Raw genomic sequence first — 26,244 nt, forward strand, 5'->3', positions numbered from 1 at the left:
GATTTATTATCCATAAAGGGAGAAAGAGCGAAAGAGATGGTGTGATAGAGAGGGAGAGAGAAAGAGATGGATGGATGGTAGTGGTAGAATGAGGCAGGAGCAGGAACTAATTTTCAAGGTCATTAGAATGCTACAGCCAAATTGAGAGAAACTGACACTGGACAGGCCCCTTTTGTTTGTTTTGTTTAATGTTTATGATAATCACAGACAATAGACTTGGTGCACATCTAGCCAGCCTAGGCCAGAACGCACAGTTCTCACCCCGACAATCATCCCGACCCCTTCTCCACACTCCATTGTTGGCTGGAGCGTAACCCATAAATACTCAGACTTAGAGAGGGGCCCAGTCAAAACAATTGCATGAGACAACGGGAACGACGACGCGACGCGTCGGTTAGACAATGAAAACAAGGCAATTCGTGGCAATCGATAGGCACTTTGATTTGGGATACCCCCGATATAACCCTCATGCCTTCACTTTTCAACTAGCACTGCCCACTAGGACTCATTCCTGTTATCCTTCCCCAACTATTGTCCTCTTTTGGCAGGCGTGCAGCAAATGGCATAACTTCCGCTTTTCCTTTTTGGCGGAAATTATCAATAAATATGCGAGGCCAGACGCAATTCGCAAATTTTTGCGTGTCCAAGCGATGACTTTTTCCTCGCCTTTTATTTATTTTTTTCCTATTTCGATGCTGCTCTCCCCAGTGTCCAGTTTTTGTGCGCCACAACGGAAGCATCATTATCATAAATTATCATTTTGTAGGAATTGCATCCGTTCTGCCATCGAATAGCCCCCAGCAATAGCAACAACAGCAATATAACAGAAATGACGACAATTTCAATTGTCCCACCCCCACCTCCACTTTCCCCTATCCGACTTCCCTCACCCAGATCTCTTTTCAGTCCATTGGTATGTATTTCACGCGACCCGAAAATTATATTTCTAGTTTAATTTATGGTTGACCAATGCTACCAATTTCCACATTTTCCACCAATATTTCTCTCCCATTAAAAGCATTTCATTTTGATTGGAGCACAAAATTCATTTAGCCCTTTCCATTTTCAGTCTAATTGATTATTGTTGTTATTCGAAATTTGGCTTTTATTTTAATTTACTAAATTTTTATTCGTAAAACAGAAACTTGTTTCGGTCGATGTCACTAGGTTTGTATGCCGTGGCAACTATTTATGAAACCTATTTGAATGAACCACATAACAAAAGGAGCAACAACAAGCAATTTTTAATGCACTCCTCAGGATTCCCATACAGGATTAGAAAACGCTACGGACCCTGCGCTTTGAGAGCTCTGTAAAATGGGGTTTTCATTCCTGAAAGGTTGACCAAGTTTGAACTCTTGGTAATTCAAATTTAGTTTGACAAAATCCGGAAATGTTCTCAAAATCGTTCTTAAACCTTCGATTATTAAAAGAATTTCTCTTTTTAATGCTTAAAGTTTTAAATTGGAATGTAAGTCACGTCACTAATCATGTTTAAGCGAGACAAAATGCCAAAAAATCGCATTGTATTCTATTAAACCTTAACTTCATAAAGCCAATTCTTAGTCTGGACTTAACTGGTCTACGCCAATTCTTAGCTTGGCTTATGTTCGAAATGAACTTTATAGTTTTCTAGATAGTTTTTTGAAATACTGCCTGAGACAAGGCAGATTGACTATAAAAACCCCAAAAACTTAAACATTTGTTGCTTTTTCAATTGCTGCAGGCCTCGGTCTGGACTAACCCGTCACTAGCAACTATGAAGCCCAGAAAAAAAACGATTTTACATGTGTTGAGTTCTTTTAAACTAGGCAAAGTGGTCTCCGATATCTGTGCCTGAGATGATTTGCCAATCTTTTTAGAACTGAACAAGAATATATAGAGTTCTTTATTCTTTTGCTTATTATATCTATCTTGTATGGCAGATAAAAATATATTATGACCAGGAAGCATTTCATTTGGCATTACTCTTTTTTTCTGCATTGCATTGACTTTTCATTTCAAATTTATACAATTATGTATTTTAAGCCAATGATTAAAAAAAATAATTATCACCTTCTAAGTTTTTTTAAATATAATTTTGTAAGCACGCAATGATTTCGAAAAGTCGGACCTAAAAAAAGGCAAAGGGAAGCAGAAACCAAAGAAAACAAAAGTAAATTTAACACTAAACAGATATTTTTTTGAATAGTGTTAGGAATAAATATTGAGAGTTTTTTAATGAGGCTTACATGATGTGGAATGAAAAAACAACATTTTAAATTGTACTCTCGCTTAGTAGATTTTTGAAGTTGTCCTCTGTTTTTTTCTTATTTGCAGCTTTGCCTTGGCACATTTTGTTTGCTAATTCGATTTTAATGTGAATTAATGAATGTGTTGGCACTTAACACTTACTTGGCCACATTGAGTCTCTGGCTGTGACTTTGCCTTATTGGGCCCTGTCAGCTTAGCTGGCCATACTCTCTGGCTGTTGGTTCTGGCTCTGACTCAGAGTTAACAAAAAATTCATTGAAACATTTGCCTCATTAGCCAATGGCGTTGATGGACAGTACGAGAGGGAGACACACATACAGATTTGATAAATGATTCAGTGGATGATTGAATGGATTTTGAGGCCTGAAGCAATCTGGCCAAAAATTCGCGCATATTTTTTCACTGAATATTTCTCAATTTTATGTCATGTAGACTTTTGATTCGTTTACCTCTTACCTCGAGTACTTTCTCATTTGGACAACCTTTTCATTTCGTTTTCTCAGTAGGTGAGAACTCATTAGGAGACTTTCTTTTCAAGTCCAGGACACAATGCCCACTGTACAATATTGCCGCTTAATGCGACCATTAACAAGTCCAGCGGAAGAGCAATGGCAGAGAGAGTTGGGGAGAGTTGGGGGAAAGGCATAAGGATGAGGAAAAAAGGAAAAATTCGCGCTTGTTAGTTATTTCCGCTAAGAAAATAGTTTTATCCCGTCATAGGTACGAGTACAATCTGTTTTTTGTGTTGCCGTTTTGCTTCTCATTTTTGCCTCTTTCATTTCCCCATTTTTTCGTTTAGCTTGTTAACAAATTTTATGCATTTCTTAACTTTTCGAGGCGAGTTAACGAGTGGAATTCCAACTTGCTTATTATTAGTTGCTGCCAGAATGCGGCCTGCATTGTGGTTATCATACTTTAACAAGTTTTCCTCAAAGAAGCATGCAATTTTCTTTGGCCCGCTGCTAGCTAGCAGCTAAACTGCAATGCAACTTTGCTCGCTGAGCAGGTGGGGACGGGAGGTGCGAAAATGGAAAATGGGAAATGCAAAATAAAAAACCAAGTATAAGGAAAAAACACAGAAATTGCCGAAAATGCGTGCATAAAACTTTTCGCCTCTCTCTCGCTTTTCCCATTTTCCTACATTTTTTTGTTGCTTATCGCCAGTGCAGAAAATCTTGGAAAATATTGTATTAAAAGCAGCCGCTAAACTTGACGATGATGATGATGATGATGATGCAGGTGTATTGTCCGCAGGGTCCGCGAAAAACTCGAGAAGCAGCAGCCATTTTGTAAAACGGTGGACGCCATTTTGTTCTGTGTGTTGTGGTTGCCGATGGTGTTGGTGTTGTTGTTGGTGTTGATGTTGTTTGTGTTGCTTGTGTTGCCTGGCACACAAAATGAAAATGAATTCGTAATTAGATGACACCATCCGTGCGTAAATAATAATTTTCCCCCGCCCTCGGGCACTCTTTGCTAGTTAGTTAAGACGCGCGAATGAGTTTTCCTTGAGTTTTCCTCCGACCAACTCACGCCAAATCTTGTTGCCATTGTCAGGAAAAATTTGCGGCAGCACAAGTTTTTTGCCAGCCGAGCCAAGTTCCTTCAGGGTTCTTCTTTGCGTAAGGTTGAACAAGTTTTTATCCAATGGTTGCGTTTTGATTCGTTGCATACCCTTCCACCAACTATACGGAGCATATCGATTCAACAAGTAACTAGACAATGAAAATGTTTATCCATTTGCTTTACTTCAAGCAGAATTGCTGTCAGATATATTTTGAATAAATTCATTTTGTTAATACTTAAGTCGGATAACGACTATTTTTAAATTTAAACTATCTTTAATCTTAATTTGGCTGATAGTAACCAGTAACTAGAACAGAAGAGGTTGACTATTTTGGAAGAAACCGACTTGGGAAACAAGGGTTAAAAGAAAGAATGTCAATCATTTATGAATTAACTTATATTTAGTTATTTTGTGCTGATTTAATTCAAGGCTCAAGGGCATCCAGAAATATAAAGTATCCGCTAATCCTTCTGTTCTGTTGACCCCCGACTTGTATTCTCTGCTTTTTTGCTCATCTGAGTGTGTTTTTGTAAGTGTGTGTGGGTGTGGGTGTGGGTGTGTGTGTATGAGTTGTACCTCTACTTTTCACGTATTCGTATCAGCTTGCCCACATCTTTCTCTAGTTTTGGGGGCCTGCCTGGTGCTTTGCTCCCCGTGCCTTAGTCTCAAGCCCAGCCCGAATTGAGTTTCAGATTCAGCCCCAGCTTCATCTCAGTTTCTATTCTCCTCTGTTTCTCTTCTGTTCTCTGTTTGTTTCTTTATCGCGCATTTACCAAGTGCCAAAGTTTTCTCGTTATAAGTTTTGTAGCCTTTGTGTGTCTCTCGCGCAGCTCGAAGCTCGCTGCAAAACTTTCGATATTCCTTCAAAAAGTTTATGGGCGAAACTCTGCCGAATGAGTCGCGATTTTTGGGCCAAAAAATAGGGCTTCCCATGCAACACGTTCTCTACTCGGCCCCATCTGCTGCTCCTTCACACTTCTCTCTCCTCCCACCATATTCACTCGCAAGTTGGCAAACAAAAAAATTATATTATTTTATTGTTGTTTGGTTGCCGCATAACTTTATGCCAAACACTTCTTTCACTCGGGTTTCGGCATTATCCATGGGCGAAAGTTTTTTTTCGGCGCCGACAGCACTGCGGAGCTGGGCCATGGCTTGGATAGAACATGGGAAATAAGTTGGGGCTCTAGCTGCGGAGTCGTCGGAAGTCGAAATCTTTACCATTTGCTGCGCCATTTTGCAGGACGCAGCAAGGCAGAACTAAGGAAGGATCCGGGCAGAACGTGTGTCCGCTGCCAGATAAGGCAGGAAAGTATTTTCATATTCCGCATGCAACTGCAAAGTGCACTTTAAATTCTTGCAAATAAGTAACTCGGCTTCGGAAAATAAGTTTCTCACTTTTATTGCCAAACTTGGATCTTTCTGATTATGCTAAATATGAGGATAATGAATTATTTAAACGTGACAAATCCGTTTGCTTGAAATGTTTTGATGGTTTTGATTTAGTACCATATTTAGTCCAGATTTTCCTCGTTGTTTTACCTTAGTCTTTAGACTTGTGGAGCAGTTGTCCTGCCTGGATTGGTCCCTTGTTGGTGGTGAATTTCCAGGTCTTTAAACATGGCACCCTCTCGTGATGCTCTGCAGTTTATTACAATCAGAGTTTTAGCTAATTTTGCACACGTTTTGATAGGCTGAGGAGATACTTTTTTCTACTAATTTGTGCACATATTAAAAATGTTTTTGTTTATGGGGGGAAGTTCCATTTTGTTGTGTTGTGCCATTGCCATTACGAGCTGTGAGTGACGCCTGGTTGGTGTTTCCCATTTCAGCCTTTCAACTACCTCTTTCACAGACTGGCACATGTGTGTGCAATTGCATGCAGGTGGGAATAGGTGTGAGAGGGTTTGGACTGAGGAGAAGTGGCACATTAGACACATACAATAATTAAACGTAGCGCGAGCTTATCAACATCATCATCATCGTCATCGTCATCATCATTCTCATCCGCAGCAACATTTTTCTGATTATAATGTGCCACTCATGATGTTGTCGTTGTTGTTTTTGTTGCTTTTCCTTTTCCTATTTCTCTTTTTTTCTTGCGCCATCCCCTCGCCAATTAGGGAAATTGTGTGCTATTTCCAATTTGAAAATTCAGCGAGCTTTCGGGGTTTGTCTTGGCTAAAGTGCCTTCGAAACGCACATAGAGAGAAACAAAAGCAACTGCGATGCGATTTGTTGTCGTTCAACTTTCAAGATGCCTCCTTCCAACCAGCTGCATGACCAGACAGGGGGGAAGTGGATGATTGTCCATTAGTAAAATGGAGCAGGCTATTTTTGATTTAATGAGCCATGGACTAATGGATTTTCTCATCCATACGCGAAGCTGTAATTAACCACTTTTGCAAAGCTGAAATTAGCTTACATATTTGCTGTTTACCTAAACTACCTAGTTTATCCATCTTTTATTCCCGGAAGTTGGAAAAGGAACGTTGCAAAAAACTCAATTTTGGGACTCAGAAACATCCTTGATATGTGTTGACTACTCAAGTGCAATGTTTTACTACACATTTTCATCTTAGAATTACCCTACAAAGAATGCATAGTGTCAACCTGGGGATTACATGGTTTACATAGCACTTAATTTTGACAGTCCCCGTAAATTTTCAAACGACTAAATAAATCACTCGGAAATCAACTTTTCCCTCTCTAATTGGCAAATGTAATATCTTGTTCTACATAATCAGGTCTGTTCTCGTTTCCAGGTCGATTTCAAACATAAATCAAAAGCAATTTCGCACCGTTTTCGAACTTTCTGTTCTCAATTCCGAGTGAAATGTCAATTGTTTTCGAGGCAAAGTTCAAAACATTTTTGTTTCGCTTGTATATCAACTAAGAAGAATTATACCTAATTATTTAGGTATAAATTGGCTTTTCAGTTCAAATCTTTAAAAATGAATTTATCAGTCGTTAATTCTCAACCATGAAAATTGAAAATTGAATTGCATTTCGATTGAAAACGTTGAGAAACCGAGAACAGGTCAATTGCATTTCGATAGCTGTCATAACTATTTCACATTTAATTTCTTGGTTGCCTCCTAATAATAATAATTCATTAAATGAAATTATCCAATAGTACTTAGAATTGTTCTCAACATATTACAGATTAATAGAGAAATATTTAAAAGCCGTAATTTTTATCAATTTATAAGAAAATCCGCAATTACTTTTCATTCCACTGATTCAAAGGCAAACGATGTCAAACCGAATAATGTGACTCGGATTCGGAAATGAGAACTCAAGACTGCTGGGGGACATTGAAAAATGTGTTTCTTTGAGCAGTTCTCTGAAAACTATAGAAGTTCCCAGCAAGTTATAAAAATTCCGAATGCTTTCCTTTGGGAGTTTTCTTGGTTTTGAGCATTGACTTTGAGTTTAATCAATTTCGATTGAACGTGGTTTATTAAAGAGTATAATGTAAGTTGATTATTCCTTTCGATCCCTGTTGATGACTCAGTTTTGATCGTTTATATTTAATTTGATCATACAGTTAAAAAACTGAGCGATGAAGACGAAAGTTAAATACTTGACAAGTATATTCAGCTCTAATAGCTGTATTACGATGCCATATATTTAGTTGAAAAGGAGTTAAATACCCCTGAGTATGTAAATACTATTTTGGATATCATATACTATGCAGGAAATACATTGTCTATTTGGCGTGGCTTAAACAAAAGTCTAAAGTCATTATACATGGCTTATATTGACTCCCTTCCTTGACGGATTCTTCTTGCAAAAGAACTTCATACCAGAAATTGAAGTGAGGAAAAAAGTGCCCCATCAAATTCTTAACGATATGCGTGGGGAGTAAACTGAAAAAATAAACAAACAAATGCCTCATTACATGCGAAATTAAATTTAAATGTTTGCTTAATGTGATTTCACAGTTGGCCCGGGGTGGCCTCGCCCCGAATAGGAAGGGGGCAAAAAAGGTATACGAATATTTGCCCAGCACAACCGAAATTAAAGAACCAAACAAACCCAAGCATATAAAATATAATTTCATTTTGAAGCCTTGGGCTAACCAAGGATGATGTTTTCCATGATGTTGATGACGGCGATGACGACGCTGATGGTTCGGGCAGCGGTCCAGGGAGGAGGCAGTCTCAGGCTTAGAAATATTTCTGGAATTTATTTTCTGTTTGCTGTTTTGGGTTGAGTGGAGAAATTAGAATTTTTGCGTGTGTCTGCGGTCGCCGGTGGACGCCGATGGAAGCCGGCACAGCTCCCGGCCGCATTTCCTGACACCCTCATAAAAAAAAAATGTAATATATTTTTATGCAGGGTACCCTGACGTAAGGGAGTATCAGAAGAAGCAAGGAAACGCCAAGAAAGTACAATTTGCCACTTAAAAGACATATTTATGGAATGTACAATCAAATTTCTCTCTCCACTGAGAAAGTCCAAGTCAGTTTTTAGTCAGCTTCTTTTTCTTTGGAGTATATGAGGTATTCGAAGGGTCGATCCATTGAGTGGGTGTGCGTATACTGGCAACCGCAAAATCATAATAACTTCAATATTTTTGTTGCCTGTCAGTGGCAAACCTGTCAACGTTGGGCGTTTATTTGACAGCTGCCGGGGATTAGAGCGGTGCGGAGCCGAAGCCGATGCCGGAGACGGTGCCGGTGCCGGGCAGTGGGTGGCAGTAGTACTCTCAATTAAAATATATAATTTTTGTAAAAATAATATCATAAAAATAACAGAGAGGCACTCGTCCTTTGGACCGCTGCATTCACATGGCCATAAATTAAAAACTTAATAACGAGCGGGGCAAAGATTCGTACGAAACCAGGACATGCCCAATACGTGTGTCCCGCTCCTGTTGACAATGCATCCGCAGTCCTGTCACATATTCCCTTACTATTCCCTCTCTGTCTCTCTCTCTCTCTCTCTCTTTGTCCTTCTCGTTGGTCTCTCGCTGCAGCAGCAATAAATCGCTAACAGCAAATAAATCAGCGCGCATAAATTCCAATGTTCAACGACGATGCCTGTGCCCCGACTTTATTTACGACATTGCGACAAAGACAGCTACGGCAAAATGTTGGCCCAGCCCGGACCGTAGGGGGGTTGATATAAGCGGAGCGAGGTCAAGCCAAAGGGGAAATTGTCCCCTCTCAGTCCACAAGAAGCTGCAGACTATTGAATATTGTCTAAATTCGTAGTGTAAAATGTTATGCATTTTAATACATTTCGACAAATAAGGATCACTATACTATTCCAACTAGACTAAATTCTATTTTGAGCAAAACTTAATCTAAAATTAATCGATTCGGTAGCAGCAGAAAAAGGTAATCAAAATTTGATAGCATAATCTATTTCTTGCAATAATCCTCTTAAATGTTTCAATCACCAATAATTGTTGTACCGTAAATACCTGATATAACCACTGCAAGTATTGCTCCAAGCACTCACAATCAGTTACTCAACTTGTACGATATAGTTTCTAACTGAATAATATGGACATTTATCAAATCCCGAATAAGACACTCTTACGTATCCAGAGTCAAAGAAAAGTATATGAGACGACACTTTTTGATTGTATTTTGACAAAGAGCAAAGCTCACTTGAGGCTGAAATTAAATTTGAAGCTATTATACGTACCAAATGTGATGTCTCTAGCTGTTATATGAAATATGTTTTATTTTAATTAACTCGCATACAACTCGATTCAAAGTACCAAGTTTGGTTGCTCTAGCTCATATAGTTTTTGAGTTCTTCATGGAGAGAGAAGGAAGGATGGGCGGAGAGATGGACATGTTGGCATTGACTCGGCTCAAGAGTATGTTAAAATGTATATATTCTTGATCTCTGGGTCGGAAAAGTATCCTTCAATCTAGTACTTTAATATACCATTTCATTTTATGGATGCATGGAATAATAATGTGCTTATGGACCTTTTCATGTTACAACGAAATGTCAGTCAAGGTAAATAACTTTTTCTTTTATTGATTGAAAGCAATGCCTAACACCTTTTATTAGAAAAAGTAACTAAAACGTAGCGAAATAGATCTAGCAAACCAGCTTTATTTCCGAATTTGAGTATGAAAATCTCGAGAGAGTTGAACATATATACAGATGTATTCAATTTTTTATTTGTAGCTTTATTTGTACTTATACCTATATAGATAACTAAGATGAGTTGAACCATTGATCTAGAATTGATTAGAGAGAGATTACAATAAGCGTAGCATGGTTTAATAGTGTGAGGATCCACTGTGGAACTTATCTTATTGTATACGTTGAATTGCCCATAATGAAGACAACTTGACCTACTATAATGCCACCGACTTCGACATATATACATATGTAGTGTGACAGAAACCCAAACCTAAATCTGCCAATATGAATTAGTAATTGGAAATTCCCAGTAAGCCATGAAAACTCTCGTGGAAAGCTGACAATAACATCTTTAACTAAATACAAACTAGACTTTTAGTCCAAGGCTAATTAAAGAGAAGCTATTTTTTAACTTTGCATTCCAAAATTAAAAAATGTTTTCGTTTTTAAAAACTGGCGAAGAAAAACGGCATAGTACCTAGGATCTCACTTATTTCCATTTACTCGCTCTCCAAAGAAATTTGAATTAAAGAAACGATGATTTAGTTTAATTAGAAAAGCCATATGAATAAAATGTCATTAGATAATTGTTTGGCCTTATGCATGCCATCTAGTTCCTATGCCGCGTTGTGGTAAAGCCAATGAACATGAAAAAGGTTGACCTCAGTGTCGTGACAATATGTCCTGGAAAAATGTCCGTGGTTAACCAGAAAGAAAAGATAAGAGAGGGAGAGAGAGCGTAGAGCCCGGGCAGGACATTTGCCAAGGGGTTAAAAGGGTTAACCTCCAGGCGAAAAGTGGCAGGGAAATAAAAGGAAAGAATGAAGAGAAGAGGAGACAACTACAACGACGATGGCGACGAGTATATTTGGCGTATTTAAAACAAAAGGATGCCGTGTGCTAGGCGAAAATAGACAAAAGGACAATACACACACATACACACACACTCACATAAAGGCACATGGAAGGCGCCAAATCAAGCGTTGATTTATGGTCCAAGCCAAAGGATTGTCAGCCTGCAAAAATCCAGAAAATAAAATGCATAAAACTAACATTAACACCCTTGTAAAAGTGTAAAACCGCCAGTGACAGACCGAGAACTAGAGAAAGAGAGAGAGAGAAAAAGAGAAAGACATATGTAGAGAAGAAAAAAGGAGTCAACAAATCAAAGACTAGAAAAGGAGAAGGAACTCCCATCCCGTAGCCGGCAACTATTAGCTAAGCCACTCGGTGATAATTTATTTATTTGGGATTATTTATTGCTCGTACATCATAATTTTTCGAGCCTCTGTGGATAATATTTTATTACGACTGACTGGGGTAAGGGAAGATCCTTTACATTTCTTTTTTTCCATCTCTCAGGATAAGGATATGTGTTCCTCAGTCTGCAGAAGAAAGAAGTATAAGTTTTAACAATGAAGGATGCGCAATAAATTAAAAATTCCGAAACTTAAAAACGTAACAATAAACACACAACGATATACAGGAGCAGGCAACAGGACATGCAGTTGATTTATTTCCCTCAAGTAAAATCATTAAAGAGAGAGACGCATACAGTGACAAAGAGAGAGAAAAAGAGAAAGGGACAGATGTAAAGTAGAAGGAGAATAAAATAAAAACGCAGATCCCACTCTCGTTCTCCCATGGCGAAGTACAAACCCAAGGATTCAAAAGAAACGGAAGTATTTATTTCATAATCGTTATGAAGTAATGAAGAAAATGCTTGAAATACTGTTAGGACCGGCGAGGTTGCCAATCGCTGATCATTCACAAGGCATAAAAAATGAAAGTGCAAGTCCAAAAGACCTAGATGAAAAATGAAATATAGTAAGAGTTATCTATCAAACTTTTTGTATACCACAAATTTTCTAGTGAATGATAGAAAAGCGATATACAGGGAAAATACAATTTCGCTACTGAAAACACATAAAAATACGTGGCGCATATTAAATTTTTATAAAATCAACGTTCGCAGAATGCGCTATATGGGAACACTAGGGAGCTATTGTATTGTTGTAGGTACGAAGGCACTTTGTGTGGATGCGCTGTTACCTCCTCACCGAGGAACTCCAGCTGGGATATTAAAAAACTTGTTGCTAATAAAATCTACGAATGCTGTCGCTGCTGATGTTCCTGACGCTGTCGATGGATGGGGATGAGGCTGCTGATGCTGATGATGACATCAATGACATTTGTTGCGGTTCAATAAATTCGCAAACGGCTGGAAAAAAAGTACGGAAGAAGGGAACGTATAATAAAAATCAAAAGCGGAACATCATCATGGAATAGCGATGGTATGTTGTTTATACCGCCTAAATAGGCTTCGGGCCTCACTGCGCATTTAATTGTCATATACATGGATGGATGGATGGATGGATAGATGGATGGTAAGCAATTGTCAACACAGAGTACTTCCCCCATACAGCGAGACTATTCATTCATGTCCCTCTGTCTCTGTGTATATCTATTTTTTACGGGTTCAGGGTGTTGTTTAGCTGCTGGATAATCTGCTTGCATATTGCCATTGCACCGTTTTTTGATTAAAATGGCATGCACGGAGAGACTGCATATGGATGTGGATGCCACAATTTACCGCTTGGTTGCCAATTGTGGCGCCTGTGACGCCGCGTCTATGGATGGGTCCATCGAATGCAGTTTGAAGTGCCAAAAAGCTCACTTTGGTCTCGATTTGCCCGTTTTACTCAAAGGATTTGAGCTCTATGGCGATATTTGTTTAGCCGCTTAGTTTGCCATTTGCCTATTGTTTTAGTCCGAATGTGGCAATAACAAACACCAGCAAAAACAGGTTTTCACTTCGACTCGTTTGAACTTTGTTTAAGCCGCTTTGCAATGTTAAGTCCTTATATGAAGGGATTAGGGTTTCGTCTTATTTGATACTTTACTCAAATCAGAGGCATGGGTTCTACATTAATTATGGCCACAAGTTTATGTATAAGGCATAAAAGTAAATACTCATTCCCATCCAACATTTGTTGGACTTAGTTAAATATTCCTGATTCTGTCATTCTATTGTTCTCTTCGTCCATCTAGATCAAGAGAAGCTAATCTATAAACTTAGAGCCTTAACTGTGACGCTTTACCTGAAGCTAAGTTAAAGGACATATTATTATAAATCGAAAACTGTCGATATAAGTATTAAAATACTTTAAATCTAATGAAAAACGGAAAAAAGTCTATCTGGAGATTGGCGAAAGCTAAGTTTTTGTACCCTTGCAAAAGGGGTATATTAATTTTGGTCAGAAGTGTGCAACGCGAAGAAGGGAGCATACAAAATTATATATTCTTGATTAGTATGACGAGAAGAGTTCATGTGGGTAAATAAACATGGGTATGTCCGTTCGTCTTGATCAGAGCAAACTCCTCCCGCTTCTATGCACGAGTTGTTTAACTCGGACTCAATCGGATCGGACCACTATATAATTTAGCTCCCTTACAAACGGCAAAGACACGAACAGTGAGTATTATCACTTCATTACGTGATTATCATAAAAATTAATATTTGTCAGTTTAATATATGTAATTATGACTGTGCCAAATTCAATAAAAATCGGATAACTATAATTAAACTGTCATAAAAAGCCTTTCGCTTTTCGCGAAGATTGAATTTTTTCACCACTTTAACGGCTACAGGTAAGGAGAGGACAGAGTATACCAACTTCGCACCGGCCGAGTCTTTACCTGTCTTATACCTAACCAAAACAGAAACTGGGACGAAAATAGATAGATGTAAAACAAAATTAACGGACTTTTAAATATATTACTAATATAATCTTTATTGGAACGTCCCGTCTCGAACTTGCAAAGCTTTAAAAATCAATGGAATCAACTTTTGTCGGTCTAAGACTTTACAATTCTCTTCCACTTTTGAGAGGCGTTGAATATAAAAGTCTGATTCTAGATTTTGAATGTATTGTAATGGTCGACAAATATTCTTAAATTGAATTTATTAGTTATGTAAAGGTAATTTAACACCTGCATATACATATATTGAAATATATGGCAGATAAAAATTTATATTATTATATGAGTTATTTTGCAGTTTTTAATGTGTAGAAGTAAGATGTATGTGGTGATAAAATTAAAATAGAATACAAAGCGAACCAAACAAAAATCAATTTTAGAATTATATTCCATGAGCTTTTTACGAAATGAAATACATAAGTTCCAGCAATAAATTAAAATTTGTACAAATGTTCTAAGGGGCAGAGATCAAAAAGGCAATATTTGTAGCCTTAACTGAGGTGAACGGTTATTAAAACTAAAACTTGTAAGTTAAACAAAAATGTTTTCCCGAAAAGAAAACCGTCAATATCAAAGAATTATTAAGCCCTTTTTATACCCTTGCAAAAAGGGTATATTAAATTTGGTCAGCAGTGTGCAACGCATAGAAGGAAGCATCTCCGGCCATATAAAGTATATATATTCTTGATCAGCATGACGAGACGAGTTCATATAGCCATGTCCGTCCGTCCGTCCGTCCGTCTGTCCGTCCGTCCGTCTGTCCGTCCGTCTGGATCAACGCAAACTCCTCCTAGACCGTTAGAGCTTCAGAGTTGAAATTTTGCATGTAGGCAAGGGTTGTATATCTCGGATTCAGCCGGATCGGACCACTATATCATATAGCTCCCATACAAACGCCAAAGTCACGAACAGTGACTTTTCTCAATAACTTCGTTATTTTCTGAGCTATTGTCGTGAAATTTAATATTGATGAGTTTATTATACCAATAACTCTAAAGACTCTGCCAAATTTGATCAAGATCGGGTAACTATATAATATATCTCCCATAGGAACAATCGGTGGAAAACAGTGACTTTGATCAATATCTTTCCTATGCTAAGATTGTAGGCCAATATTTCGCAAACTTTAGACTTTTTAGATAAAACGTTTTTCCATTTTGATGGCTATAGGTAAGGAAAGAGTTACCAAAAAAGTTGCAAGGGTATACAAACTTTGACGCGGTCAAAGTTCACCCCGGCCCTCTGGTTTTTGATTATTACTGTGCATGTTGGTGGACATTATTTGGATATATGTAAAATATGCCCAATTGTTTAATGCTAACATCACTATAAACTGAAATCAGGCGGCAATAAAGTTTGCTGATAAAATTACTTGCTACAATCAAGTTAACAATGATTTTAATATTTGATTTTAATTTTTGAGTTACAATTAAGTTTCCGAATCATAAGTTTTCCTATAGTTTCTTTGGCAAAACATTGAAATATGGATTTCACTAGTTATGAAATATTGGAGGCTTTTTTCTATCCATACGGCTTACCTCTGAACCTGCAACAACTGCATAATCGTCGAAATGCAGTTGTACTGGCCAACGAACATTTTGAGGCTTTCGGTGAAGAGGGTTCTCGGCATTGGAATCGTTTGACCAGAAACAATAGTGCGCTGGTCGGAGGTGGGGATGGACCAGTTCCCAATCCATCGGACATTATTCTGAACGGGTTGGAGGCTCCGACTCTGATTGTTATCCATGGCAAAAAGGTTTCAAGCTTCCCTTGGTCCTACTTGGAGAATGCGACACACATTTTGATCATTCTATCGAGAGTTATGTTTAAAAAGATTTTCGATATCTTTGGCATCGATATGCGTAGTGTTTTTATATTGGGACTTTCTTATAATACCTACGTCACAATTTTTCATTCCTGATTGCCTTCGGTTCTTATTGGCTAAAAGCATCCTTTGGTTTGTAGATTGAAGGCTAACGTCATTGTTGAGAGTAAACAAAAATCTTTTTATTTTTATTAGATAGTTATATCTTTCCCGGACAAACGAGGCGTTAAAAGAGAGAAGATAATACTTTTTTTGGCAAACATATTTGTTAATAAATTAATGCTATTAATCATTGTGAACATTTGAACAACACCGGTTTTAAAACCTTATTTTGCACACCTGGGTCTGGCCGGACCCGTACATTTTCCATGCATTTTCATACGTCTGTATGGCAATATATGTATGTATGGCAAATGCGGATTCATTTTTGAGCATCGTATGTGTATATTATTAATATTTTTGTTTTCTCATTGGATTATACATTAAACTATCTACAATAGATTTTTTTTATTTATTGTTTAGTTTTAGCTAAGGAAATTTGAGAAATACCTTAAGGTAGAAACTAAAGAGTAAAAGATATGCACAATTTGTTGTTTTTAACGATACAGAAGTCTTTCAATATTTTACCAATTGTAATCGACAATATTTCATTCGACGCAAAATTTCAATTACTTTGTTCTTACACGAAAAGTTAGTAAAGCTATAAAACATGGTTAAGGAAACAAAAAAGTCGTAAACTACATACATTTTCCAGTGGCGTTTTCTAATTTTTGGTTTAAAAATTGTTTTGCAAGACATACATTTTTTTTCTTGCATCTGTGAATAGTTTATTGTGTGCCAAAACAAATGGCAAGGCAAGGAATTCAAAATATACACCTGTAATACTTAAAAAAGAAGGTGATGTTGCAATATATACCATACGTATGAAAATGTAATAGTCTGGCCAGACTTCATGAATGCAAAGAAGGGTGTACATTTTCAAATTGTGATCTTTGTCCTGTTCTAGATCTTTTTTGAAATAGTTTTTTTGGAATTGATAGTCAAATTCTAGGAAGCTAAAATCCATCCAAAGTCGGAAAAGAATTGGTCAGACCCATGCAACGAAAGGTTAATTAAATTTTTGGTATTGCACGAACATTCTTCTTGTTAAAAAAATGATTGTGATGGGATATAAGTAGTCTTTTTCCAAAAGCAATTCTAAGCACCTATTAATTAAGTCGGTCAACTTGTGTTAGATTAACTGCATACAATTTTGCGCTAAGAATATGACTGCAATTGTGTGTGATAGTTGCTATGGGTGATATAAGTCAAAAAGAAATTAACCTTAAGACTATAAGTCCGTTTAATAAAAATTGCCAACAGCAAAGCCTTTTTTATTTGGTATTGCCGCACTTAAAGCGCATTACATATTTTGACATACATATGTACATACATATAGCAATGAACATACATATATGTATTATTTAATATCATCATTATAATTGACATGAACGGAATCAAAATAGTTAGTTAGGTTGGAATTTGCTACAAATGAGTAATTCCAGGAAATCCTCGCCGAAAGATTCCCATCTTTGATTTTGCATTTCAGTTATTCGCTTTTAATTTGAAACATATTCATTTTGTTATTTAATAGAATACGATTGTTGTTTACTGTTTTGGAAGGTAAATTCAGTTAACATTGAATTAGCATTGACCACAAGTAGACCACTTTACAAACGCTCAGAACTTATCATCATAGTAACCAAGTATTTTTTAAAATTTCATTGAGTTTTTTTATCATGATCAATTGAAACCCCGTAATCTGCCCCCTGAAATCAACACTTCATTTGGGGTCCAATTCTGCTTATCAACTTAATTTGCAATAATTTGTATACTACTAACTACTTGAATTAGTTCAAAATCATAAACATTACTAACAATAAGTATAATTAAAATCCATTTACCTAATCGAGTTGTAAAGATAACAATTGCAAATATAATTATGACTTTGCTCGGCACGAGATTTGATAAAAACACTAGGTAGGCAATTGAGATATGCATAGTGATTATTGTTGGAGGAGCGCATGCGGAAAACCCTTCTGGGTTCGATTCGGCTGAACTTGAACTGTTTGAAGCAGTAACTTGTTTTCACTATCGTAAAATCGACTACAGAGTTAATTGGCCTTTACAGCATGCTTCCCCACTTGCCCTAATCCAAGTTAATTTCAAGTGGAGATTGCTTATCAAGCGATCCCCCAGGTGGCTTGGGCACAACTAGTATAAAAGCCGTGGCTTAACCAGTTGGTCAAATCAGTTCTGGATTCAGTTCAAAGTCGTTCGGGAAATCGGGAATTTGTCGCAATGAAGTATTTGGGTGGCATTGCTCTCCTTGTCGCCTTGTTGGCCATCAACATTAAGGACGCACAGGCTGTCTGTGGCTACGAAGTATGCACAAATAATTCGAATAAGTCAACGCGACTCGAGAGTGATTTAAAATCTTCTTCTTTTTAGTCATGTCCTGCCACACAGCCAAACATGATCAACATCCATATGGTACCCCATTCCCACGACGATGTCGGCTGGCTAAAGACAGTTGACCAGTACTTCTACGGCCATCGCAGCAACATCCAGCACGCTGGTGTCCAGTATATTATTGACACAGTTGTTGCTGAACTCATCAAGGATCCCAAACGTCGCTTTATTCAGGTGGAGACATCGTTCTTCCATAAGTGGTGGTCCGAGCAGTCGGAGACTTCTAAGCAGGTTGTTCACAAGTTGGTGGAGGAAGGTCGCTTGGAATTCACTGGAGGTGCCTGGGCCATGAACGATGAGGCAGCCGTTCACTACCAAAGTGTGGTTGATCAGTTTACCCTTGGATTGAAGTAAGTTGAAACGCAAGAAAAGGGTTGCAGCCGTGGTACTAATTGATTAATGCCGCAGATTCTTGGATGACACCTTTGGAACTTGTGGCCGTCCCCGCGTCGGTTGGCAAATTGATCCCTTCGGTCACTCCCGTGAGCAGGCCTCGATATTTGCTCAAATGGGATACGATGGTGAGTTCTTCGCCCGCATGGATCACAACGATAAGGACAAGCGTTTGGATGACCTAGCCATGGAAATGATTTGGGATGCCAGTGAGTCGCTGAGCAACGATGAGCTTTTTACTGGTATGCTGTACCGTCACTACTCCGCTCCCCCCGGCTACTGCTTTGATGTCCATTGTGGCGATGATCCCATTATTGATACGAAGAGTTATGACAACAATGTCAAGTCCAGGGTGGATGATTTCCTTAGCTATGTCTCTGCTGTGGCTGAAAATTATCGCTCGAATCACGTGATGATTCCCATGGGAGACGATTTCCAGTACGAAGATGCTCAGGTTAACTTCAAGAATATGGATAAGCTTATCAAGTGAGTGAAAAATATTACTTTTTATGGCACTAGTTTATAGCAGCAAATTATCTTTTGTAACATAGATATGTCAATGAACGCCAGTCCGAGGGATCCACCTACAATCTTTTCTACTCCACCCCTGGTTGCTATCTGCACTCTCTTCACGAGAGTCTGCAAAGTTGGCCCAACAAGACCGAAGATTTCTTCCCCTATGGAAGTGACACCAACAGCTTCTGGACTGGTTACTTCACCTCTCGTCCCACTCAAAAACGCTTCGAGCGTGATGGAAACCACATGCTGCAGGTTGCCAAACAATTGAGCACACTTGCCCATCTCACAGGCGAACAGCAGAAAGAAGATTTGCTCTACCTACGTAAGATTATGGGTGTTATGCAACATCACGATGCCATTACTGGAACTGAAAAACAGCATGTTTCTGATGACTACGATCGCCTGTTATACGATGGCATTCTTGGAGCCGCAAACACTGCCCGCGATGCCCTGCGCGAGTTAACAAACCTGCCTGAGGGAGAGTTTGAGTCTTGCCTACAACTGAACATCAGTGTGTGTGCCTTCACCAAAGATAGTGCTGACAATGTTGTCGTTACTTTGTTCAATCCATTGGCCCATTCTGCCACTGAGTATGTGCGCATTCCGGTTAAAAAGGAGAGCTACGAAGTGACCGATGAACAGGGCCGCACTGTAGCCTCTGAGGTTGTCCCAGTGGCCTGGCAGATTTTGGACTTGGACTTCCGCAGCAACGATACCCAACATGATTTAGTTTTCAAAGCTTCTGTCGACAAAATTGCCCACTTTTACATCAAGAAGGTTGACTCAGGAGATAGTGACTCAAAGACTCTAGTGAAAATCAATGGACACAAGTCAGAAGTGCCCAAGCGTTTCAAGAAGGTCCACGCAATGCAAAATGTTGAGACTTACGATGATGATGACTCTGGTGAGACTGTCGTGCAGAATTCGGTAAGTTGTTATGCTTTAAATTCCATCAATTGAACGTTTCCTAACAATATTTTTAACAAACAGCTTATCAAATTGGTGATCGATAACAGCTCTGGCCGTTTGAAGACTATCGAGATGAACGGTGTCTCTGAGAGCGTTGAACAGAAGTTTGCCGTTTATGAGACTAAAGATTCGGGAGCTTATGTTTTCCGTCAGAACGGTGACATTAAAGAGGTAGACGATGATGTGGAGTTCTCAGTATACGACGGTACCTTGGTTAAAGAAGTTCACCAACAGGTGAGCGAATATATCTCGCAAGTGATTCGCATCTATGAGGGTGTTAATCGCGTTGAGTTCGAATGGCTGGTTGGCCCTATTCCCACGGATTCTGATACTGCTAGAGAAATTGTCTCACTCTTTAAAACTGGAATTTCGTCTGATGGCGTGTTCTACACTGATTCCAATGGTCGAGAAATGTTGAAGCGTCAAAAGAACAAGCGTGAAAACTACGATCCTGACTTGGGTCAGCAACCTACCAGTGGCAATTACTATCCCATTACCTCTCGCATTGCTTTGGAAGATAGCAAGAAGCGTTTTGCCGTCCTTAACGATCGTGCTCAAGGTGGCTCCAGCATGCAAAATGGAGAATTGGAGATTATGTTGCACCGTCGCCTGATTCGTGATGATGGTTATGGTGTTGGTGAAGCTCTGAACGAGGAAAAATTCGGAAATCCTCTGATTGCTCGTGGTAAACTTCACGTGATCCTGAACACTGCTGGAAGTAAGGCAACTGCTGCCGAGCGAAAGGCCGAAAAGGAAATTCACTTGCCATTCGCCAAGTTCTTCAGCAAGAAACCTTCCACCACCAGCACTGCCGTCGCCAAGGCCCTCCCCAGCTTCGATGACTTCCCTCAGTCTGTTCATTTGTTCTCTCTGGAGCCCTTCTCCGACAACGAGATTCTGTTCCGCGTAGAGAACTTCCTGGATCACAATGAGGGCAATGTAGTAAGCTTCAACATTCGTCCCATCTTTGACAGTTTAAATGGTCTGGAGATCCGTGAAACTTCCTTGGATGGTAACTTGCCTCTGAGCGACATGAAGCGTTTCAAATTCCACCATGATGGTTCTGGAGTCAGGCCCACATCTGTTGAATACACGTACCCTACCCACAAACCTCTAGCTGCTGATAAGTCGCAAGATGCTTCTGATTTCAGCGTCACTCTGAATCCGATGCAAATTCGTACTTTCATCATTAAGTATGAATAGATATGGTTCTTAAAATTTGTATTACCTTTGACAATAAATAAATAAATCAATATTAAACATAGATATTTAAAGCATGTGTGAAAAAGGGCCGCGTTCCATATGATCTAGTGGGTGCAAGCTAGAGAGATCGACGAAAGACCTCCACTTTTCTGCTCTTTGCCATAGGCATTGCATTTATCTGACAATGCAAATTCGTTCTGCCGTTCTGCCGAATTCAACACGAAATACATTTGAGAGAATGATGTTAAGAAATTATAGATGAGAGTCTTATGTCTGCCTCTCCCAGACATATAGAATTGCTCAACTGTTTTTGCGAGCTCTGATAAAACCCGATTGTCTCCTAAAATGTTTTTAATATTTGTTACTAGTATCTAGAATCATTGGCAATTTCATCAAAATCGGACTAATAATAGCGAAGTTATTCATTTTGTCTGAAAAATAAATAACAGTTTTACCTAGTGCATGGTATACCCAAGTTGGTGACGCGACTTACTTTATTGAAGATGTGTGAATACATTACTTACTCGATGCAATTCGCCATCAGGAATTTCTTTAAGACTTTGATAGTCTAAAATTTACTTCTCGTTTTATTTAAATATAAAAGAAAACAAATAAATTCAGAAAATTAAAAAAAGAAAAATTCTCCCAGACGGGGAATTGAACCCCGGTCTCCCGCGTGACAGGCGGGGATACTGACCACTATACTATCGAGGACGTTGTGAATACCTTTTCTCAATAAGATCTTTCAACATACTGAGTTAGATATTCAAAAATCAAAAATATCTACAATCTATGTTTAGAGGCAACAGTTGATGAATTATAATGTTAATGTGATCTGCACGTGAGATTACAATATCTACTATATTGAATTTTTAGCTATTTTGCTTGTACATTGCACATAGAAAATATTAAATGTTTTATGAACCTTACATAAGTCATAAAAGTTGTCTAGCAGATACTGCACAAATGGTCAAAGGTCGTCCATAGACTAAAAAGATATTACCCAACCACACCTGGTACAGAAGTAATTCTGTCCTTTAACGGGATGTATGTAAATATCGAACATTATTGTTTGTAATTATTAATTGTTTATTTCGTTATTTCGTATTGAAATGTCAATTTTGTCGTTTGCTAACTTGAATCCTGATTTACAAGTTTTTCAGTTAAACCCTCGATTACTTTATATCTAGGAAGAATAGTAATTGAAAAATTGTGGAGAGATATTTCAGTAAATCATTCACCTTATACCACCACAAAAGATATTTTCTTCTTATAGAAGCATTAGTTAAATATTTCAATTTGTTTTGTCGTTGAAGATTTTGAATGGCCACTAAAACTTTAGTAAGAGTTATATTAAACAAAGCTCAAAAGAGAACGAAAGAGAGAGACAGTATCTTCTCACTTACTAGGATCATACGCAGCTACTTATAGCGGTCGTACCTTTGGACCTACTAATACTAATACTAATACTATTATAGGTACTATGATAGTTTATTATTTGAAACTTGTTACTGAATATCAATGAAAATCCATTTATATGGAGATAAGAAGGGTAATAACAATCAACCAGAAGATTAAAATATTATAGCCCAAGATAAGCATCTGCATGATTGCCTACGGCCACAATAGTACTTATGGAACATAAGTATTTGGTTTTTCGGTTTTTCCATAAAGTTCCTAAAAATGCTGCATACTATGCACTTGTCATTCTTATCAAATGCTTGGCATATAAGGCCGTGTTCATGCTTCGCACAGGTTAGTTCTCGTTTGGATGGTTAACCGACTGCTGAATCACTTTTCATTATGAAGTATTTGGGTTATCTGCTCTTTGTCGTCTTTTTGACGGCCAATATTGAGCAGTCAATTGCAGTTTGTGGCTACGAGGTAAGGATAGATTTATCAATGCTCAAAGGACCCCATTGGCATTCATAATTGTATTTTGTAGGCCTGCCATGATACCGTTCCCGGTATGATCAATGTTCATATAGTGCCTCATTCCCATGACGATGTTGGCTGGCAAAAGACAGTGGAACAATACTTCTATGGCCATCGAAATGTCATTCACCACGGTGGTGTCCAGTACATTATAGACTCCGTTGTGCAAGCTTTACTAAAGAACCCTGAACGTCGTTTTATCCAAGTGGAGTCCGTGTTCTTTTCCAAATGGTGGAATGAACAGTCGGAGGTTATTAAACAAATAGTGCAGCAGCTGACAGATGAAGGTCGCTTGGAATTCACTGGCGGTGCTTGGTCCATGAACGATGAGGCTGCGACTAACTATCAAAGCGTGATTGATCAATTCACCCTGGGATTGAAGTAAGTTCCTTTAAAAAAATCATGAACTCTAATGGTATTAAGTGACAACGCTTTCGAATGCAGATTTTTGGATGATAACTTAGGCTCATGTGCTCGACCACGCATTGGCTGGCAAGTGGATCCCTTCGGTCACTCCAGGGAGCAAGCTTCTATATTTGCTCAAATGGGATTCGATGGCGAGTTCTTTGCCCGCATGGATGAAACTGACAAGGCTCAACGCTTGGAGAAACTGAATATGGAAATGATTTGGCAAGCTAGTGAATCCCTAAGCAACCATGAAATATTTACGGGTCTGCTCTACCGACACTATTCCTCACCTACCGGATTCTGCTTTGACGTTCACTGCGTCGATTACCCAATAATTGATACCGATAGTTATGAAAATAATGTAAAAGACAGAACCGATGAATTCATTAGATATTTGGATCAAGTAGCCCCTCATTTCCGATCAAATCACATCATGGTCCCATTTGGCGGCGATTTTCAATTTGAAGACGCTGAGTATACCTTTAGAAACTTGGATAGACTCATTAAGTAGGTGTAGTATTGAATACGTTAGTTGCATCTAGAAACTTTTAATGGTCTATTTCATTTAACAGGTACATTAATGAACGGCAATCAGATGGTGACAAGTACAACATGCTCTACTCAACTCCAGCTTGTTATCTGAAGGCTGTGCATGATAGTGTGCAAACCTATCCCAACAAGACCCTGGACTTCTTCCCACTTGCTACAGACAATAATAGCTTTTGGACTGGATACTTCACCTCGCGCACTACTCAAAAGCGCTTCGAACGCACGGGAAACCATATGCTTCAGGTAGCCAAACAGCTTTCCTCATTTGCCCATCTCACAAGCGAGGAGCGCAAGAAGGAGTTGGATTCGCTACGTTCAATTATGGGTATTATGCAGCATCACGATGCCATTACGGGAACCGAGAAACAAGCTGTGTCCGATGACTACGATTACCTTATGTACAACGGCATTATCGGTGCATCAAACAATGCTCGTGACGCTCTGCGGCAGCTCACTAATTTGCCAAACGGAGAGTTCGAGAATTGCTTACAGCTCAACATCAGCGTGTGCGCCTTTACCAAGGATAGTGCTGACAACGTCGTCGTCACCTTGTTTAACCCTCTGGCCCATACCACCTCCCAATATGTGCGCATTCCTGTGAAAGACGAGAGCTATGAGGTTACCGATGAACAGGACCGGACTGTTGCTTCTGAGGTGGTGCCAGTGGCTTGGCCGGTTCTGGCTTTGGAATATCGTTCCAATGATACTCAGCATGAGTTGGTTTTCGAGGCATCCGTAGATAAGATTGCTCACTACTTCATAAAGAAGGTGGACAATGCAGAAAGTTCTATCGCCGCTATGCCAAAGAAATCCAAAATCCTGACAAACAATGACAAATTCAATGATATTGCACCCTATGATGATGATGATTCGGAAGAGACTGTTGTCCAGAATTCGGTGAGTTCACGAGAGGAAAAATAACCTGCAGAACTCTGACTCACGCAACTTTTATTCAACAGCTTATAAAACTAACTTTTGACAACAAATCAGGTCGCTTGAAGACGGTGGAAATGAACGGAGTCACTGAGAGTATTGAACAAAAGTTTGCTGTGTACAAAACTAAAGATTCAGGAGCGTATCTATTCCGTACGAATGGTGAAGCTGAAGAGGTCGAGGATGATGTTGAGTTCACCGTGTACGAAGGAGCTTTGGTCAAGGAAGTTCACCAACAGGTGAACGAGTATATCTCGCAAGTAATTCGCATCTATGAGGGTGTCAATCGTGTTGAGTTCGAATGGCTAGTTGGCCCAATTCCCACGGATTCAGATACAGCTAGAGAAATCGTTACGCTCTTTAAGAGTGGCATTTCCTCAGACGGAGTATTCTACACAGATGCCAATGGTCGAGAACTGATTTGGCGAAAAAAGGACAAACGTGAGGACTACGATCCTGACTTGAGTGTTCAACCCATCAGTGGCAACTTCTATCCAGTTACCTCTCGTATGGTTCTCGAAGATAGTAACAAGCGCATTGCTCTCCTTACCGATCGTGCACAAGGTGGTACTAGTTTGAAAAATGGACAACTAGAACTTATGCTTCACCGTCGTCTGATTCGCGATGATGATAAGGGCGTCGGAGAAACTCTGAATGAGCAAAAGTTCGGTAATCCACTAATTGCTCGCGGAAAAGTCCACCTAATCCTGAATACGGTGGGCAGCAAAGCATCTGCTGCCGAGCGGTTGGCCGAGAAACAACTTCACCTGCCTCTGTGGGAGTTTTTCAGCAAGAAGAGTTCAGTCGACAGCAACGCTGTTGCAAAGGCAATTCCCGATTTCAATGACTTCCCTCCGTCTGTTCATCTATTGACCTTGGAGCCATTCTCACAAGACGAGGTTTTGTTCCGCGTAGAGAACTTTATGGATCACAATGAGGGCAAGGTTGTGAGCTTCAACATTCGTTCTATCTTTGACACATTGAATGGCCTGGAAATCCGAGAGACCACTCTCGATGGTAACTTGCCTTTGAGCGAAATGAAGAGATTCAAGTTCTACCATGATGGCTCTGGAGTTGTTCCGACAGAACCTCAGTATTCAACGGCATCTCACAAACCTTTGGCAGCTGATAAGTCACAGGAAGCTTATGAATTCAGCGTTACTTTGAAACCAATGCAAATTCGCACGTTCATTATTAAGCGGGAATAGCTACAGTTCAATAAATATAATATTTACCAGCAAATAAAGAAACGAATTTAACTATTTGCTTGTGTATATTTCTTATTGCAATCAATGATCTGCAT

At 39.0% G+C, this 26,244-nt stretch overlaps 2 protein-coding genes and 1 non-coding gene across 3 annotated transcripts; 2 read left to right on the plus strand and 1 right to left on the minus strand.

Moving 5' to 3' along the window:
* Positions 1–17,832: 17,832 nt before the first annotated feature.
* On the plus strand, positions 17,833–21,173 carry LOC6643837 (lysosomal alpha-mannosidase). Its single transcript, XM_002066475.4, has 5 exons — positions 17,833–17,945; positions 18,012–18,382; positions 18,441–18,911; positions 18,977–19,871; positions 19,935–21,173. Exons 1-5 carry the CDS (start codon positions 17,862–17,864, stop codon positions 21,114–21,116), a joined length of 3,003 nt encoding a protein of 1,000 aa, XP_002066511.1. The 5' UTR covers positions 17,833–17,861; the 3' UTR covers positions 21,117–21,173.
* Positions 21,174–21,758: 585 nt separating this feature from the next.
* Trnad-guc lies at positions 21,759–21,830 on the minus strand. The gene has a single exon. It is a non-coding gene; the product is annotated as a tRNA-Asp (tRNA).
* A 1,089-nt stretch (positions 21,831–22,919) lies between these two features.
* LOC6643948 (lysosomal alpha-mannosidase) lies at positions 22,920–26,203 on the plus strand. The gene is made up of 5 exons (XM_002066476.4): positions 22,920–23,000; positions 23,062–23,432; positions 23,496–23,966; positions 24,032–24,905; positions 24,968–26,203. The coding sequence occupies exons 1-5, from the start codon at positions 22,920–22,922 to the stop codon at positions 26,147–26,149; spliced, it is 2,979 nt and encodes a 992-aa protein (XP_002066512.2). The 3' UTR covers positions 26,150–26,203.
* The last annotated feature ends 41 nt before the right edge of the window (positions 26,204–26,244 follow it).

This window comes from Drosophila willistoni (genome assembly GCF_018902025.1).
Source record: "Drosophila willistoni isolate 14030-0811.24 chromosome 2R unlocalized genomic scaffold, UCI_dwil_1.1 Seg167, whole genome shotgun sequence".
Lineage (NCBI taxonomy): Eukaryota > Metazoa > Arthropoda > Insecta > Diptera > Drosophilidae > Drosophila > Drosophila willistoni.

What these genes read in the sequence shown, in the direction of transcription:
- LOC6643837 (XM_002066475.4), top strand. Translation starts at nt 17,862, where the DNA reads ATGAAGTATTTGGGTGGCATTGCTCTCCTTGTCGCCTTGTTGGCCATC. An exon ending in AATATGGATAAGCTTATCAA is followed by an intron (nt 18,912 to 18,976) that starts GTGAGTGAAAAA and finishes TTTGTAACATAG; the next exon opens with ATATGTCAATGAACGCCAGT. An exon ending in AGACTGTCGTGCAGAATTCG is followed by an intron (nt 19,872 to 19,934) that starts GTAAGTTGTTAT and finishes TTTAACAAACAG; the next exon opens with CTTATCAAATTGGTGATCGA.
- LOC6643948 (XM_002066476.4), top strand. Translation starts at nt 22,920, where the DNA reads ATGAAGTATTTGGGTTATCTGCTCTTTGTCGTCTTTTTGACGGCCAAT. An exon ending in CAATTCACCCTGGGATTGAA is followed by an intron (nt 23,433 to 23,495) that starts GTAAGTTCCTTT and finishes TTTCGAATGCAG; the next exon opens with ATTTTTGGATGATAACTTAG. An exon ending in AGACTGTTGTCCAGAATTCG is followed by an intron (nt 24,906 to 24,967) that starts GTGAGTTCACGA and finishes TTTATTCAACAG; the next exon opens with CTTATAAAACTAACTTTTGA.